General features: G+C 40.4%; 1 protein-coding gene across 14 annotated transcripts in view; it reads right to left on the reverse strand.

Moving 5' to 3' along the window:
• Lcorl (ligand dependent nuclear receptor corepressor like) overlaps positions 1 to 15,986 on the reverse strand; it is a 141,282-nt gene extending 125,296 nt beyond the window's left edge. For 2 of the 14 annotated variants that reach the window (XM_031342179.1, XM_031342178.1), the window contains exon 1: positions 15,411 to 15,984. In XM_031342179.1, coding sequence (XP_031198039.1) covers positions 15,411 to 15,564 — 154 coding nt within the window. In that variant the 5' untranslated portion in view covers positions 15,565 to 15,984. Of the gene's footprint in view, positions 1 to 14,358; positions 14,879 to 15,410 lie in introns of those variants that run through there. The other 12 variants (XM_031342187.1, XM_031342188.1, XM_031342183.1 and 9 more) reach the window with 10 other exon arrangements.
• Between the last annotated feature and the right edge of the window lie 1,296 nt (positions 15,987 to 17,282).

Below are 17,282 nucleotides of genomic sequence, written 5' to 3' on the forward strand. Positions count from 1 at the left end.
ACATGGTGGAGCATGTGTCCTTCTTACATGTTGCAGTATCTTTTGGGTATATGCCCAGGAGTGGTATCTACACCTAAGGCTCAAGAAACACTGCAGAAGGGGTAGTTAAGTGCAGAGCATGAGGGAATTTTCTGTGATACTGTGTCTCCCAATATTTTAAGAAGCTGGACCCATGAAATCTAACCAACATGGCTGCCCAAACTTAAGTTTATCAAGGACAACACCAATGAACATACCGAAGTGGATGGGGAAAACTGCATGGGGCCTCAACCCTCTGCAAATAACTAAAGACAACTGAAGAAAGCTAGGGGCAGGAGAGGTGGTCTTCCTCAGGGAAGAGCACACCAGTTGGCTGTTCAGTGTCCAATGGATAAGTCCTGAAAACATAAATACAAGTTACACTATATGGACTTAACAGGTTATATTTAGGAATGTACATACATGCATATGTGTGTATATGTAAACACACATATATATATGTACATATATGCATGCAATTAATTATTAGTGAAAAAGTCATGAATTTGAATGATAGTAGGTAGGGGTATATAGGAAGGTTTGGGAGGAGGAAAGGGAAAGAAGAAACATGCTTCTAATCTCAAAAATAAAACTAAAAACTGAACTCATTAGATCCTTCCACAGAGGATGAAACTGGTTTTATTCAGTCTGCTAAACTGGTATCAATAGTTTACTAGGGCTATAGGACTAGGCACACATCATTGCTTCTATTTCCCAGGAGTAACTTGTGCCTGCGAATGCTGTATGTCATTTTATAATTGAACATGATAAAATCAGTTTAGTTTCATTTACTACTTATGAACTGCATAATTCTAGTAAATTGAAAGCTAATTTTAAAGTCTATTTTTTCCATTTTTCGTGTGTGTGTGTGTGTGTGTGTGTGTAGATGGCTGCATGTCTGCACTTGGCATGATACACTCAAGATTGTTTTCGAACGGAATTCTGTATTTTAGATCATCTACTAAGTCTTTTTTAAAAGACTTATTTAGTTTTATTAGGAAGGAAAACACAGACATAAGTTGAAATCAAATAAAACTCACAATGGAACATTAAAATGCTTTTCATAATTAAACTTTGTACATAAATATAAATAAATTCTTCAATTTTCTTTATAAAAATAGAGTAGTAGTGGAGCATGCCTTTAATCCCAGCACTTGTGAGGCGGAGGCAGGTGGATTTCTGAGTTCGAGGCCAGCTTGGTCTACAAAGTTGAGTTCCAGGACAGCCAGGGCTACACAGAGAAACCCTGTCTTAAAAAATCAAAAAAAAAAAAAAAAAAAAAAAAAAAAAAAAAAAAAATGCTGTCATGAAAACCACCTCCAAAATTAGGAAATTATGAATCAATCTCCAACAATGCAAAAACAACACGGCACATCAACAATGACAATATTTGTTCAATGTTCTTACTATTGACGCTTCTGGGTCTCTTCTCAGCAGCTAATACTAAAGCATATGCTTATTTGGGTTTATACACGCACACTTCTGAATTTGTCTTATCCATACCTAAAGAACGAGTTCACAAAATACCACATTTCCAACTCAATGCTATTATAGATAGCATTTTAGTAGTTTATTTTCCTACTTACACCCCCTTTCTCATACAACAAAAAGCCTTGTTTCCCATTATCTTTAATGTAGATTTACTCAATTAGACTCCTTATACGTAATCAACCTTTCATGAGGTTAACTTTCCTAACATTGACAGTCTTCTTATCCATTTGGTATTACTATTCTTCCCTTCACTTCTCCATGTGTATAATCTAGTCATCTAGTGAAGCTCTCATTCCTCAGGCCTAGCATCCTTTTTACAAGCATATCCTCTATACCTACTATCACCTGACAGTTCATATAACATCTCCCCTAAAATGACTACTTACCTCTAATGCTCTCTAAAACCTTGTACTTAAAGGCATATTTATGATTACTAATCATAGTATGACACAGCTGAGACTGCACTCAGATATTTCCCTTGCATGGACTCTTCCCCATCCCAGAGAGAGCTTCAACACATACAATATCAAGCTGTACTTCTAAAACAGATGTCCTCCTACACTTCTGCTACTTACTGGGGTCCTAAGCTCATATGCAGAGAATGCTAAATCCCACTCCAAACGGATGTCTTTCTCATCTTATCTTGCCGAGGTTTGAACTCCCTTTCTGAGAGCAAAAGAGCCTCTGCTATCCCAGGCCACCCTCTTCCAGAGGTACCATACTTGTACTTAGGCTCTAACAGCCTGCAACAGCATGCTCACTAATACAGAAATGCATCAACTCAGGTGGCTCAGAACATCAGGCTTTAACAACCTTGTAACTTTTACAGGACATAGCTCTGTCAATACACCTCACTACTGTTGTTTGATCTTATGTGATAGTTCGAGTTCTGAATAATCAGAACAAAAAGAGAAAGCAGACATAGGATAACCTGATGGCATTTTTCAAAACATAATCACCAGCAACTAAGCTAATATAAGCACCTATAATCAAAGCTAATGAAACTAGTAATTTACTTTTCAAAGTATAGTTGTTTTTCAGTATTTTTGGAGAACTGGTTTTAAGACCCAGATAGATAGTTTATTATTTAGGGGGGAAAAAGGTGCAATTTCTCCCCAAGTCCAAATGAATCAAAGACCTCAACATAAAACCAGATACACTAAATCTAACAGAAGAGAAAGTGGGGAACTGCCTTGAAAATACTGGCATAGGAGACAAATTCCTGAACTGAACGCCAATGGCTCAGGCACTAAGACCAACAATTGATAAATGGGACCTCATCAAACTGAAAAGCTTCTGTAAAGCTAAAAACACCATCAATAAGACAAAACAGCAGGCTACAGATTTGAGAAAGATCTTTACCAACCCTAAATCTGACAGATGTCTAATATCCAAAATATATAAAGAACTCAAAAAATTAGACACCAACAAACAAAATAACTCAATTTAAAAAAGGTGTACAGAGTTAAAGAATTCTCAACAGAGAAGCCTTGAATGGCCAAGAAGCACTTAAAGAAATGTTCAAAGTCCTTAGTCATTGGGAAAATGCAAATCAAAATGACTGAGAGTCCACCTTACATCCATCAGAAAGCCTAAGACAAAAGCTCAAGTAAAAGACATGCTGGTGAGGATGCCAGAGCAAGAGGAACACTCTTCCATTACTGGGGAGAGTGTAAACTTGTACAACCACTTTGAAAATCAATTTGGTGGTTTCTCAGAAAATTGGGAATAGTTCTATGCCAAGACCCAGATATACCATTCCTGGGCAAATACCCAAAAGATGACCCATTATACCACAAGGCCATGTTCTACACTATGTTCATAGTAGCTTTATTCATAATAGTCAGAAGCTAGAAACCCAAGTGTTCTTCAACTGAAGAATGGAATACTACTCAGCTATTAAAAATGAAGACATCTTGAAACTTACAGGCAAATGGATGGAATTAAAAATATTATCTTGAGTGAGGCAAGACAGACCCAGACAGACACCCACGGTGTCTCACTGATCAGTGGATATTAGCTATTTATTAGTACAGGATAACCATGCTACAATCCTTAGATGAAATAAAATTAAGTAATAAGGTGAACCTCAAGAAGGATGTGTGAATCTCACTCACAAGGGGGAATAAAATAGACATTGTAGGTGGAGGAAGGAAGGGAAATGGGGTGACAGGTGATGAGGGGAATGAGAGAGATGGAGATCAGTTGTGGGGAGAGGGAGGTGGGAGCAAGAATGGAAATCGGTAGGGGGCATCTCTGGGACTAGCTGGAGACATGGGATAGAGGAGATTCTCAGAGATTCCTAGCAGACAGGGATATGGAGACTGAAGTGGCCACCTCCTGTAGCCAGGCAGGACTTCCAATAAAGAGAAGGGGACATCAACCTACCCACAAAACCTTGAACCCAAAATTTGTCCTGCCTACAAGATACACAGATGGAGCCGAGATTGAGGAAAGGGCCAACCAATGACTGGCCCAATTTGACACCTATCCCATTTGAGCCAACCCTGACACTATTAATGATAGTCTGCTATGCTTGCAAGCAGGAACCTAGCATAATTGTCTCCTGAGAGGCTTCATCCAGCAGCAGATGGTTGCAGATGCAGAGACCCACATCTAAACACCAGGCAGAGCTCAGGGACTTGTGTGGAATGGTAATGGATAGGACTGAGCAAGCCAAAAGGGTCAAGGACCCCATAAAAAGATCTACAGAGTCAACTACCCTGGATCTATGAGGGCTCACAGAGACTGAACCACCAAGCAAAGAGCATGCAGGGGCTGTACCTAGGCCCCTTACACATTTGTGACAGATATGCAGCTTGGTTTTCAAGTAGGTCCCCAAACAGTTAGAGCGAGAGCCGTCTCTGATCTGTTGCCTAACACACTGGATCCCCTTTCCCCAGCTGGGCTTCCTTGCCTGGTCTCAGTGGGAGATGATATGCTTAGTCCTGCTGTAACTTGTTGTCCCATGGTATGGTGATACCCAAGAGGAAGGTATAATGGGGGAGGGGGGACTTATGAGGATGGGGCTGGGAGGAGAAAGGGAGGCTGCAACCAGGATGTAAAAGTGAATAAGTAAATAAATTAGTGAAAAAATATAGACCTAGTTAATATTTATTCATTAAAGAATTTTTAAAACAAGGCTTTTCAGAATACTAAAATTAAAAAATTTTAAATATCCAGAATATGTTAGTTTGTTTTCTACATAGTAAACATTGCATTGTTTCTGGTATACTTATCTACAGTGTCATTGTATCTAATACACTTATCTACCACTTAGCAAAACAGTCCTAAAAATCTGAGTGTTAGAGGTTTTACAACCTTCTCCTTCTTCCTAGTTTCTACCAGAAAGGATGCTTCAATGAGCAAGATTTGAACCTCTCTTCATCCACAGAGAAGGGACATGGCTTCTCTGAGCAGTGACTTTAAAAGAAGTCACTGGACAGGAACAGCCCAGCTCTGCTTCTCTCGCTTTGGGGGAGAGCCACCAAGGGAAAAGAAGCCTGAAGAGATGGTATATGAGTGTTCCCCTCAAATGTCTCACAGCCCCTTTTCTAACTTGGCCTCTGTTCACAGTAGAAATGATATTTTTGCCTCATCTTTCGCCCTGTTTAGTTTTTCAAATTGTTAAAAGTTCAGGTAGAAAAAAGGATGCGATCTGAATATCCAATGTTTTCATTAGTACATTATAGACTACACATTTCCCCAGCTTTGACTTAAAATAGTTGCCTCAATTAAGCTTCTTTAAACAAAAAGCAAACAAAAAATTAAAGAAAAACCTGAAATTTTATCAACAATGGATGTTTAAAATGAAAAGTAACTGCTTATCTGAATATGTTTACTACATATTAACAAAAATTATCAAAGGTTTGTATTTCTTCCTAGTTAAGACCATAATTTATACTTGCATTCCTGCTCCCCACCCACCCTACACTCAGTGATTCCCTTACACTCAGTGATTCCCATGCTAAATATTTTCAGGATATGTTATTTGTATTTGCTTGTACTATCCCTCTCAACTTGTTCTCTAACTCAATTTATAGTGCATCTTTGAAACCCTAGGATCAGCAAACTATGGCCTGCAAAGCCAAATTTATTTTTTATAAAAGCAAGTTTTTCTTAAAACACAGCCAGGCTGGAGAGATGGCTCAGCAGTTAAGAGCACAGACTGCTCTTCCAGAGGTTCTGAGTTCAATTCCCAGCAACCACATGGTGGCTCACAACTATCTGTAATGGAGATTTAATGCTCTCTTCTGGTGTGTCTGAAGACAGAGACAGTGTACTCACATATATGAAATAAATAAATCTTTAAAAAAAAAAAAACCACAGCTATGCTTATTCATTTAATTATTGCTTTTGCAGTACAACAGCAGAGGTGCCTGACTCCAGTAGAGACCAGATGACCCTTGGGAGTAAACTATGAGGCAGAACATACCTGTAGCATGCTCACATTACATTGTGCTTCTCTAGTATATCTATCACTGACTAGATGGGAAAGGCTACTTACGCCTGCCAACCTGACTACTGCTCTAACTTGGCTTAGCCTAATATTTACTAACCATTCCTTTACAGTTAAAGATTCCTAGTCCTTGCTTTCCCTCCCATGGAACCTAGTCATTTGAGACCTTTCAATTAATTGTTCCTCCTCTCTTTCTATTAGCTTATAACCTGTCTAATACTCCGCACCCTTACTCACAGTTCAGTCTTTATAAACAAAATCTAAATACAAACCTATTGTAAAAGGTAAGTATTTTAACTCCACCCCCTCACACTTGCATCTCACATAATACAGAACTCCCTGAAAAGTTCACATTCTTAGGGGAAATATTTAGGAAGAAGCTTCTGTTCTTTATATTTTACTCAGGCTTCGTAAAGAGGAAAAAAATACACTGACAACAGCTTTATATCTGTCCCTTACTGGAATAGTGTCTTAGAATTTGTTTTCCACACAGGACTAATCCTCTTGTTCATCTGCCTCATTAGGGTATCTGTGCCTCCTTATATTCAAAAGAGGCCTGCTAGCCCAGCTGTACTTCTGATAGGCTGGTAAGTTAATTCAGTTTAAGGAGCTGAAGGATGAGAAGTATGACCCTTACTTTTTTAAAATTTAATTGTTATTATTTTTTAGTAATGTTTTACTTTTTGAGATTACAAATTATTTCCCCTCCCCTTTCCTCCCTCCAAATCTTCTCAAGCACTCCTACCCTGCTCTCTCAAATTCATGGCCTCTTTTTTCTTTGTTGTTGTTGCTGGTGGTGGCGGTGGTGATGGTGTATGTGTTAGTAAATACATAAATACAACCTGTTCGGTCTATATAATGTTACTTGTAAGTATGTTTTTAGAATTGACCATTCTTCTCCCTCACTCAGCAGTCCTTACTTGTCTGCCATTCTTTGTGTAGGATTGAGGCCTTGTGAGCTTCTCTCATCCACATTAGCAATGACACTTATTTTTAACCATGGTTCTAAGTCAAATACTTCAATACAACAACCCTACTTAAGACTAGTATTTTGATTCTGAATTTTTAAGTCTATGGAGATGCAGAACCCAGTTTGGAAAAAAACAGAAATATAACCTCAAACAACTGGCACATAGGACTCAAAAGATTTGATAGTAAACTGAGAGTTGGGGGGGGGGGATCATACTTTTAAAGTGTATAACAGAATGATGTCATTAAATCTAAGAGTTAACTTGATTAAAAAATATTTAAGAAATAAATTTAGAATTGACATTCATTCAATAATTCAAACCAAGTCCATCCCATTTCTTTACTTAATGTATGTCTCAATATTCTGTTGCTATTAGTTCTCAGCTTAATTAAACTCAATATATACAAGAATTATGGAGATGGCTCAGTCTGTAAAGTGCTTGGTACACAAGCATTAAGACTTCAGTGTAGCCGGGCAATGGTGGCGCACATCTTTAATCCCAGCGCCTGGGAGGCAGAGGCAGGTGGATTTCTGAGTTCGAGGCCAGCCTGGTCTACAGAGTGAGTTTTAGGACAGCCAGGGCTACACAGAGAAACCCTGACTCGAAAAACAAACAAACAAATAAACAAAGGACCTTCAGTGTGATATCAAGGTGGAGCACCAGTAGTTAGAAGCAAGGCTCATGTCTGCAATCATAGATCTGGGAAGGCAGAAACAGGAGGATCTCTGGGACTAGTCTAACAAGATATGGATACTCACTCCTCTTTCAAAAAGTGAGGAGAACAACTTAGGAAGACATCCAATGTTGATATCTAAGCTCTACATGCATATGCACACACACATATGCATGCTATCCTCATGTGTCTATGCATACAGGCATAACTACACATACTTGCTCAGAACAAAATAAAGAAAAAAAAAGGGATCGTGAGTAAGTGATAGGTATTACTGGGGATGGAACTCAGGTCATCAGGCTCATGGGCCAAGTGTTTTTACCTACTGAGCCATTTCGCCAGTTCTTAAAACATGCCCTATTTAAGATGAGTACATTATCTCCACTTCAACATATTTGAATTATCATCTAACCTGTTACAATACAGTTGCAATGTCCATCACTCCACTGAAATTCATCTAATCAAGATGACCTGGGACCCTCATGTCACTGAAATATTGCACATTCTATGTTTCACATATGTACCAGACTCCTCATCAACAGGTAACAGTCAATCTGGGGTGTGTAAAGAGTGCATGTGAGAGAGATGTTGCTGCTAGCTGTGAGAAAATAGCAAGAACCTGCCGGGACTTAGTGTTGAGGCCGGACAGTACCGGCACTAGAACATGATCCAGTGAGAAAGAGAGTTGCGGGGTAGATTCATTTTTAAATATTCAGACAACAATTGGCAACTACAAAAGAAAAGCAGATGCAGGAAAAAACAAAAACAAACAAGCAAACCAAGATTCATTTTATTTTCTAGCAAACACAAAAATTCTTACAACAAAATTTTTATTTAGCTTAACTAAGAACAATGTGCTGTTCTTCAATGATAGCATTGTTTTCTTAGTTATGCTTCTAGTAGTAGCAGGTTGGACTGGACCAATCATCACTTCTTATCCACATTCTGTTACAAATAAAAACTTTTCAAATGATTCACTGATTACAAATTTAATCCTAAATGTCTACTGTAATAAGGATCTCAATATTGTAGACTTACATGTTTTGTGCTTGATGAATGCTAGTCTATGTACAATAGACACTTCTTGTCTTAAACATGCTCAGGATACTTACACTACCCATGGTTGTGAAAATCAAAATTCAAAGCCTATTTTAAATAACAAAGGGTGGAGTATTTCATGTAACTTATTGAATACTATGTAGAAGCACACTGTAAAAGTATCAATTGTTTATCCTAATGAATATGTGGCTAACTAGAAACTGACATATCAGGAATATCATACTGTGTATGGCTTGTCATAGAACACAAAATTCAAAATTTGAATGGTATCTGCTAAGTATGTATCACTTTTATGTCATTGTAAAGTATAGAATCTTATGCTTAACCACTCTAAGGGTAACCTATATATCTTAAGTAAAGAAGATCATCAAAAAAGAAGACAATGAACAAACACAAAGTAGGATATTTTAACTTACTAAGACTTATTAAGGGAAAAATACATATATGACCCAGACAAAACATAACAAAACAAAAAACTCTATGTATCTTTGTTGTCCCTCCTAAGACTGAACTGAGGCAGAAATAAAGGCCAGTAGTGAAGGTCAAAGAAATATGTAGACATATAATAGAAACTAATCACATGTGCTGCCAAGCTGGGAAGGTGGCACACCTGTAGCCAGCCCAAGGCATATGATTCTGAGGGATGAGAGATGACTAAGTGGCTAAGAGCATTTACTGCTCTTCAGATGAAATTCACAATCTCCTCTAACTCCAGGATTCCACACCCTACTCTAGCCTCAGAGGACACTTGCACATATGACACTGACAGACAGAAATACAGATAGGCAGACAGATAGACAGAAAGACAGAAAGACACACACACACACACACACACACACACACACACACACACACACACCTGTCTGCAGCCTACCTACAAATTTTGCCAAAAACTGCAAAATTATCTAAAATGCCTATTTTTTAAAAAGAGATAATCTCGATACATGTCTTAACCTATGCAACAGATTCCAACTGTGTAATGTATGTGATTCGATGGTATCACAACTGGCAACACTTAAAGTAAATGGACACTGTATTTGCTGGTGCTTGAAACAAGTTGTATTAGCTAACACTCTTTGACAGCTGCCGAACCTATCAGTTACCCATTAATACGAATTTCTAAGTAATCTACTCTTCTGTGACTTAGATGCTAACAGTGACAAACAAAAGAGAACTCTGTGGTAAGATAACAAGAGCAGGCAAGAAGAAACCAGAAGAAAGCATCAAACTAACAGGAAGGCTCATATCAACAAAAGACAACCTTAAAATGATTTAATATGAGTGTTTCATTATTATTATTATTATTATTATTATTATTATTTTACTTTATTGGACACAGGTTATTGCTATGAACTCCTGGCTGGCCTAGAACTTGCTATGTACATAGGATTGACCTTGGAAACACAGTTCCTCTGCTCTGCCTCCAGAATGCTGTTAGTAAAGGTAATGTGTGTACCGCCACATTTAGTAATAAAGTTTTTAATAATCTACAAACTAATTTCTTATATCCATTACCAAAGATTCCTTTAGAATGTAGAATGGTAAATGTTTTCTGCTCTCATCATACAGAAAATCAATACTAAGTTACATGATTTTAAAACTCTATAACACTATAGTTATAGAGAACTGAAAAATACAGAATTTAAACTCTTGTTTTTACTTTAGCATGCATGCTCCATAATCTTTTTAAATCATCCAACACCATTTCCATCAAGTCTACTGACAAAAATTTTAAAGCCCAAGCATTCAAGAACCCAGGGAAAAAGCATTGGGAATGGTAGCTAGCATTCAGTGGATGCTTTCTATACAGGAGATACATATTAGCACAAATCAACAAACTTTATCTCTAGCAACCCAGCTCTTTCCACATTACTTATTAAACAACGTAAGATAAAATACAAACAAAACAAAACAAACAGCAACAACACAACAAACCTTGGTAAATAGTGCCACTAGGTTCCACACTCAGAAATCTAGCTCCAGAGCTTATTTACTTATTAAGATCTGTTCATTCTATACTAAGCAAATAAAAGATCTGAGTAAAAAGATACATTTGTTTATCATGAAGAGATTTTTAAGGTAAGTGGTACCATGGAAATCAAGAAAACTAAACTGTTCAATTAAGTACACTCGCTACCTGTTGCAGTAAATATAGTCTTCAAATTGAGATGTACCACAACTGGAAAATACCCAATTCTAAAACATAAGTAGTAGTAACCCAACTTCTCAACAATCTCTACATGGATTAGTACAAAAATGAAAGTATTTTTAATAAAATGTAACAGACTAAATGTGTTTTAATGAGGTAGATTAACAATTTAATCTTAGATCAGAAGATTTAACATTTCATATCTGGTTCCAATTACTACTGAAACAGTCTTAAATAGGAAAGACACTATTGTTTTATAGGATGTTTCTAAGCCAATCTTTTCCTTGTTTTATTTTGTAGTCTTAAGAAAAAATATACTTATATCTATGAAAAAACAGGGATTAATTAAAAAGAGATTCAAAGCCTTCTGTTTAGTTTTGGTATCTACATTTACTTTTTCTCTAAAAAAAAAAAAAATTAAAGATCATTTTGGTGAAGTGACTAATACCAAATCTGGGACCATAAAATATATAAATGTGGACTATCTTGTTGAAAAATATGTGCATGTTTGCACCACACACACAATACACACACACATACACACAGAATGGGGGGGAGAGCTTTAAGTTTAGTTAAATCTGCCACAATTTGAGATTCAAAATAACGACAGTGATAGATTTTATCTTTTAGTAAGAATACATGAAATCACACAAAGTATAACTGAATAAGTATCAATTCTTAAAAAGAGACAAAACCAGAAAACTGACAGATGCTAAATTTTGATGAGATCATGGCAATACCCTGTTCTTGAAAGTACTTTCTCATAAGCTGCATATTAATTACAAAATGATGAATAATTTTCAGGGAAAAATATAGTAAATATCTTGACCAAATTTTAAAGTTGACACACACCAACACTTTGAACTTCAAAATACAATGTACTGAGAAAACCAGAACATTTCTTCAGTAGTATTCCTACCAAATGCATAACAATCTAATCACAAGAAATCAACAATTCCAACTTGAGGGACATCATCAAAATAATGCCCTGTAATTTTTTTTTTTATGTCAAGACCAAGAAATACAAAGAAAAATTGAAGAAGCTTGCCCGATTAAAAAGGACTAGAAACATGATAACCAATAAACGCACTTCATTTTCTTAGAATGGATCTTGAGCTAGGGAACAGACAGGAAGGAGATGGAGAGAAAAAATAGATAAAAATTTAAAATGAACTATAAATTAGGTAATATATGCTGACAATGTCCTTGCTTTTTGGAATAATGAAAAGCTTAGGTGCAAAGATGTCTTCGAATTACTCTCAAATTGGTATGTGTGTGTCAGTGTGTATATGTGTGTGCAGGCATGGATGTGTTTGTCTGTGTGTGTGCTCGAGTTCAGGACAAGAATAATGAAAATACAACAAGATATGAAACATCTGGTTTACACAGGCAAGCGTAACTATTAGTTCCTGATTTGAAAATTTTAAGACACAAATTATACCAAAATTAATTTTTTCAAAAACTGGCCTGTCCCAGCTTAAATATTTTAATTACTTTTCAAGTCTGAATAATGTTTTAAGCTGCATTAATAGGTTTATTTTATGTTATACTTAGCTGTTTTTAATTTTATAAATCATTAGATACTAATTATATTATTTATTCCATAAGGAATAATGTTCAGTGTCATTCTGGTTAGTAGATACTAATTACACACTCTATAAAATATGAAGACTGTGTCTATTAATGTTCAGTATAATTGTGAATACCAGGATAATAGTCCCACATCCAACATGCACTCAAGCATTTGTTACATGAGGATATTCAAAATTATAGTCTAGCATAGAAAGATTATAGAAGGCCCATTATAAACAAAGCCATCAAATGGGACAAAACTTAAAGGACATTTTTTTTAATTTAAAACAAAACCAGAAATGAATCAGAGGAATAAATCTGAAGCAAAGACACGAGTCCCACAATTATAAAGGAAATATTTCTAGATGGGTTCAAACATTTTCCCTTCTCAATCACTATAATTATTCACTGACAGTGAAGATAACTTTCTTCCCAAAAATTTCAGGCAATATACATTAGCAAAAAGATCAATCATATTTGTTTTACTAGTTTAGTGCAGAGGTGAAATTTCAAGAAACTTCATTTGAGATGTAAGACCAATTAGCTGTATAACCTGAATATGTTCATGATTTCAAACTCTTGCTGCAAACCAAGACTTAAATCATTTTCTTCCTCAATAGCCAGAAGAATGTTTTATATAAAAAAGGTATTTCAATCAATAAGAGCCCTGATAATTCAATATAGAGATGTATACACTTATACATCTACATACTGCATATAAGTCACACACATACATATAAAGAACAGGAAGATTTTCTGCAAAGTACGTATCATAACAAAGGGTAGCTTAAAATAATGACCTTTATCACCAATTCACACCACTATTAAATAAGACCATTCCCCCAACCAACAGGTGTATATTCTATTTAGAAGGGTTTTGTTACTTAAAAATAGCAATGACAAAAACAATTCACACGATGGATCTCAGCAGGTCTGTAGACAAAAACTGGGACTGTGAAACAGTTTCTCAAATATGGCTGTTTCTCAGGAAAACATTTTCACGTATGGTACAATGTAATTGTGTATAACACTTAAAGTGTAATACAGATTACAGAATACTAAATATTAAAAAAAATAACCTCATTTCCCATTAAATCAAATTAATTTGTTTCACTTAGTCAAAATTGACTTTCAAAAGTACATTTTTTTATTCAAAGACATACTAAATGTATTTAGTGACACATGAGAAAAACAAATCGTCAAATACTGTAAAACAAAACTTAAGCATGTTCATCTTCACATCCCTGGGCTCCTAACAGTTCTGTGAGCCGGTCCTACACCGCTGTCAGTGCTATTTGTTGAGACTCCACCAGAAGGAACGCGACTATTTCTAGGCGGGTTTTCAAGGGAACAGATCTAAACATAAGTAACTGTCAAAACAAGTCCACTTTGCATTCATGAAATAGAAGTACGGACACAAATTTAGTATGAGGTTATTTTTTGTTTTTGTTTTTTTTAAGCCCCCCCTTCCCCCTTTGCCACAGATCAAACCAAAATACATTTTATAGAGGTGACACACTGCTCTTAAGAGCAAACTGCTTAAACATTACCGAAATGTTCCTAAATCAGAGTGCCCTTCCTTCTGCTTTCCTACCTACATCCTATTCTGTACGGCCCATTACTGAACTGGAGTTGCATCTGGCTTCATCTACTATGATTAGTGAAAACAAGGCAGACCTTGGGGTTCTAAACCAAACAAATCTGAGAGGGGTGGGGAAAAGGGACAGGGCGCGAGGTGGCGCAAGAACAGATGAAAACAAGGTAGGAGAGAGTTGTCTTCCCAAGGAACTGAGCTTACTACACTCAACTCCAAAGGCAAGAAAACCCGATGCAGCCACCCAGTCCTAACACCCACCAGCCTCCATTCCCACCCCACCTCTTCCCCTCAAATGCTACCCCGTAACCCCACCCACCCCCCGCCCGCCAAAGCACACCCTCCGCTGCCCGTCCACTGCACTGAACCAACCTGCTGGGTTAACAGCCGTGGGCACACGTCGCCCTGTGAGTGAGGAGAAGCAGGAACCGCAACAAGGTAGGGAGTCCCAGGACTTCCCGCTCCCCAGAGCAGCCCCACTGAATGACAGACAGCCCGGAGCGCGGAAGTTTGAAGCAAAACCAATCAGACCCCAGCGGAACGGAAAACTGAATTGCGTTTGAACGGGAACGGGAGGTGGGGAAGAGCTACGCCGAGTCCATCACACGACAGCGAAGGAGGACCAGAGTCGTCGGGGGCGTCCTCAAGGAAAAGGGTGGTGGGGGCGTGGAGGGGGGACGCGTGGGGAGGGTGCCGTCACCGTAGCAACCCCCCCCCATCCGTCCAGACTTCCAAAGAGGGAGGAAGAACTTCAAATCCCAACCGTCAGCGCTCGAGCGGCTCCTTCTTAAAGGGGTACGCACAGATCCGAGGCCGCGCGCAAGAGGGCAGAGGCGGCCGCCCCCCGCCCCTCAGGCGCCGCCCCCATCGCCCCTCGGCCCTCTCTGGCCCCCGCCCCGCGAGCGCCCCGCAACCCCTTGCTCCCGCGTCCCGGGAACTAGGCAGCGCCTTCCCGGCCGGCCCCCGGCGGCGAGAAGGGGGTGTGTGAGCGCCCGGCGGGGGGGCGGGGGCGCGGACCGGCCCGCCGCTCCAGGGTCCCCCTTCGCCCCGGTGGAGAGCCGCGGTGACAGGGGCACCGGCGGGTGGCGACGGGCGCCGAGGAGTTTCGGGGCAGCGCGAGCGGGTGGGCTGCTTCCGCGGGGTGCTCAGAGAGCGGGTCCGAACTAACAGTTCCCCGGGAGCCCGGAGCCGGGCGGGCAGGCGGGCGGGCGGGCGACAGGGGCGCGGACCGCGCCGGGCAGGGAGCCCCGAGACAAAAGGCGCCGCCGGGGCCGCCGCGCCGCCGGGGCCGCCGCCCGCTCCCATCGCTCCCCATTGAACTGACCCGAACCGGAGCTTCCCAACTACACCGCTCAGCCACAAACTCCTCCGGCAGCCGCACGGCGCCGCGCCGCGGAGCCCGGCCCGGCCCGTGTCTCTCTTACCTACACAGTGCATGAGGCGGTGGCGCCAGGAGTCGAGTTCCCGCCGGAATCCTCTCCTCTCCGCCGCGCACCGAGGGCTCCGGCACTGAGCGGCAGCGGCGGCGGCGGCGGCAGCAGCGGCGGCAGCGGCCATTCTCTCTCTTCCCTTGTCCATCTGCGTCCCGCGTCACGCGCCCTCATTTACATACGAGCGGCGCAGGCACGAGGCAGGGGCGCGAGCCCTCGGCGCGAGCCCCGGAGCGCGCGCCCCCCGGAGTGGGGTGTGTGTGTGGGGGGGTGGCGGCTGTTGATTGACACGTGTCACTACCTTCCCTCTGCCCTCCCCTCCCCCCTCCCACCGCTCCCTCCGGGAGAGGCGGGGAGGGGAGCGCGAAGAGAAGGAAGCAACCTGCCGCTTCCGCTAACCCCGCCTCCTTACCCGCTCTCCCTTTCCCCTCCTCCCACCGGAGTTTACTCGGGCAAGCCATCCTGCTTCCCGCCGTCCACGAAAACCTCGAGCGGGAGCGAGAAACCCCGAGGCCAGCCAGGAACCCGCGTGCAGAAGGAGCGGACCTGCAACGCCTCCCTTCTGCCCTCGCGCGGGGGGCTCCGGAAGTCTGCAGACTTCATTTCCCGGCCTCCATTGCGTGCAGGTCCCGTAAGGGAGCTCGAGAGAGAGGCGCTCTGCCCTCTGGGTTTTGTAGTCCAGTCGTGTCGAGCGCTCGCCTAGCCAGTTCGCACTTCTCCAGCTAGCAGCCTGACCTCCCCAGACTTCAAAGGCTTTGCCCCTGGTGGGTTTAGCCTCTAACTCCCTCCGCCCAAATGCCTGCAGGGCGGGCCTTGCCCTGGCCTATCTTTAGCTTCTTCTAGCTCCGCGAGGGCTGTGCTGTGGAAGCCTCTAGAGTTGCAGGTGTCTGGAACAGCCGGCTAGGCAGTTCTTTAAGTGCGGGAAAATTTTCAGGGTCAATGTCATCTACCTTCACTTTCAGCGAAAGCGCTTGCCAATCATTCCACTGCACCCAGGAAAGATGTGCGAGGACATCAGTTTTCTCAAAGCGAAGAGATCTCGAAAAGTGAGAACAAAGATCGGGGCAACGTTGAAGAGGCTTTTTGCCCTAAAAAATGGGTATAGCTGCCTGAAAACTCCAGGAAAGAAATCTCACATAGCCTCAAAATGTAATCTCTAGGAGGACGGTGACTCACTACGACTTTGGTACCTTGCCTTTTTTTTCCCCTGCCTAACCTGGCATGGGATTTAGCACGTTGTAATAGTTACAGATGGATCCTGCGCTGTACTAGAGAAAATATCCTTAGAGAGAGGAGAACCTTTTGATTAAATATATACTTAAAATTACTTTTTTTAAAAAAAAACAACTTTTTTTTTAAAAAATTATTTATTTATTTATTTATTTATTTATTTATTTATTTTTACCAGAGACATTTCTACATTTATTTCTGTATTGTCACAGGGGACCCAAAGTTTGTAAGCCATCCAGAGTTTACAGAGAAGTACATTACTGAGCATTTATGCTCACCTCTGCGGAGTAAAATATTTTAATTCTTAGGAACTCAAATTCTCAATTCTGTATTACCTTTATTTTGTAGTATATTCTTACCTATCTTTTTCTTCTTCTTCTTCTTCTTCTTCTTCTTCTTCTTCTTCTTCTTCTTCTTCTTCTTCTTCTTCTTCTTCTTCTCCTTCTCCTTCTCCTTCTCCTTCTCCTTCTCTCTCCTTCTCCTTCTCCTTCTCCTTCTCCTTCTCTTCCTCCTCCTCCTCCTTCTTCTTCTTCTTCTTCTTCTTCTCCTTCTCCTCCTCCTCCTTCTTCTTCTTCTTCTTCTTCTTCTTCTTCTTCTTCTTCTTCTTCTTCTTCTTCTTCTTCTTCTTCTTCTTCT

The sequence above is a fragment of the Mastomys coucha genome, unplaced genomic scaffold, assembly GCF_008632895.1.
Source record: "Mastomys coucha isolate ucsf_1 unplaced genomic scaffold, UCSF_Mcou_1 pScaffold22, whole genome shotgun sequence".
NCBI classification, from domain to species: Eukaryota; Metazoa; Chordata; class Mammalia; order Rodentia; family Muridae; genus Mastomys; species Mastomys coucha.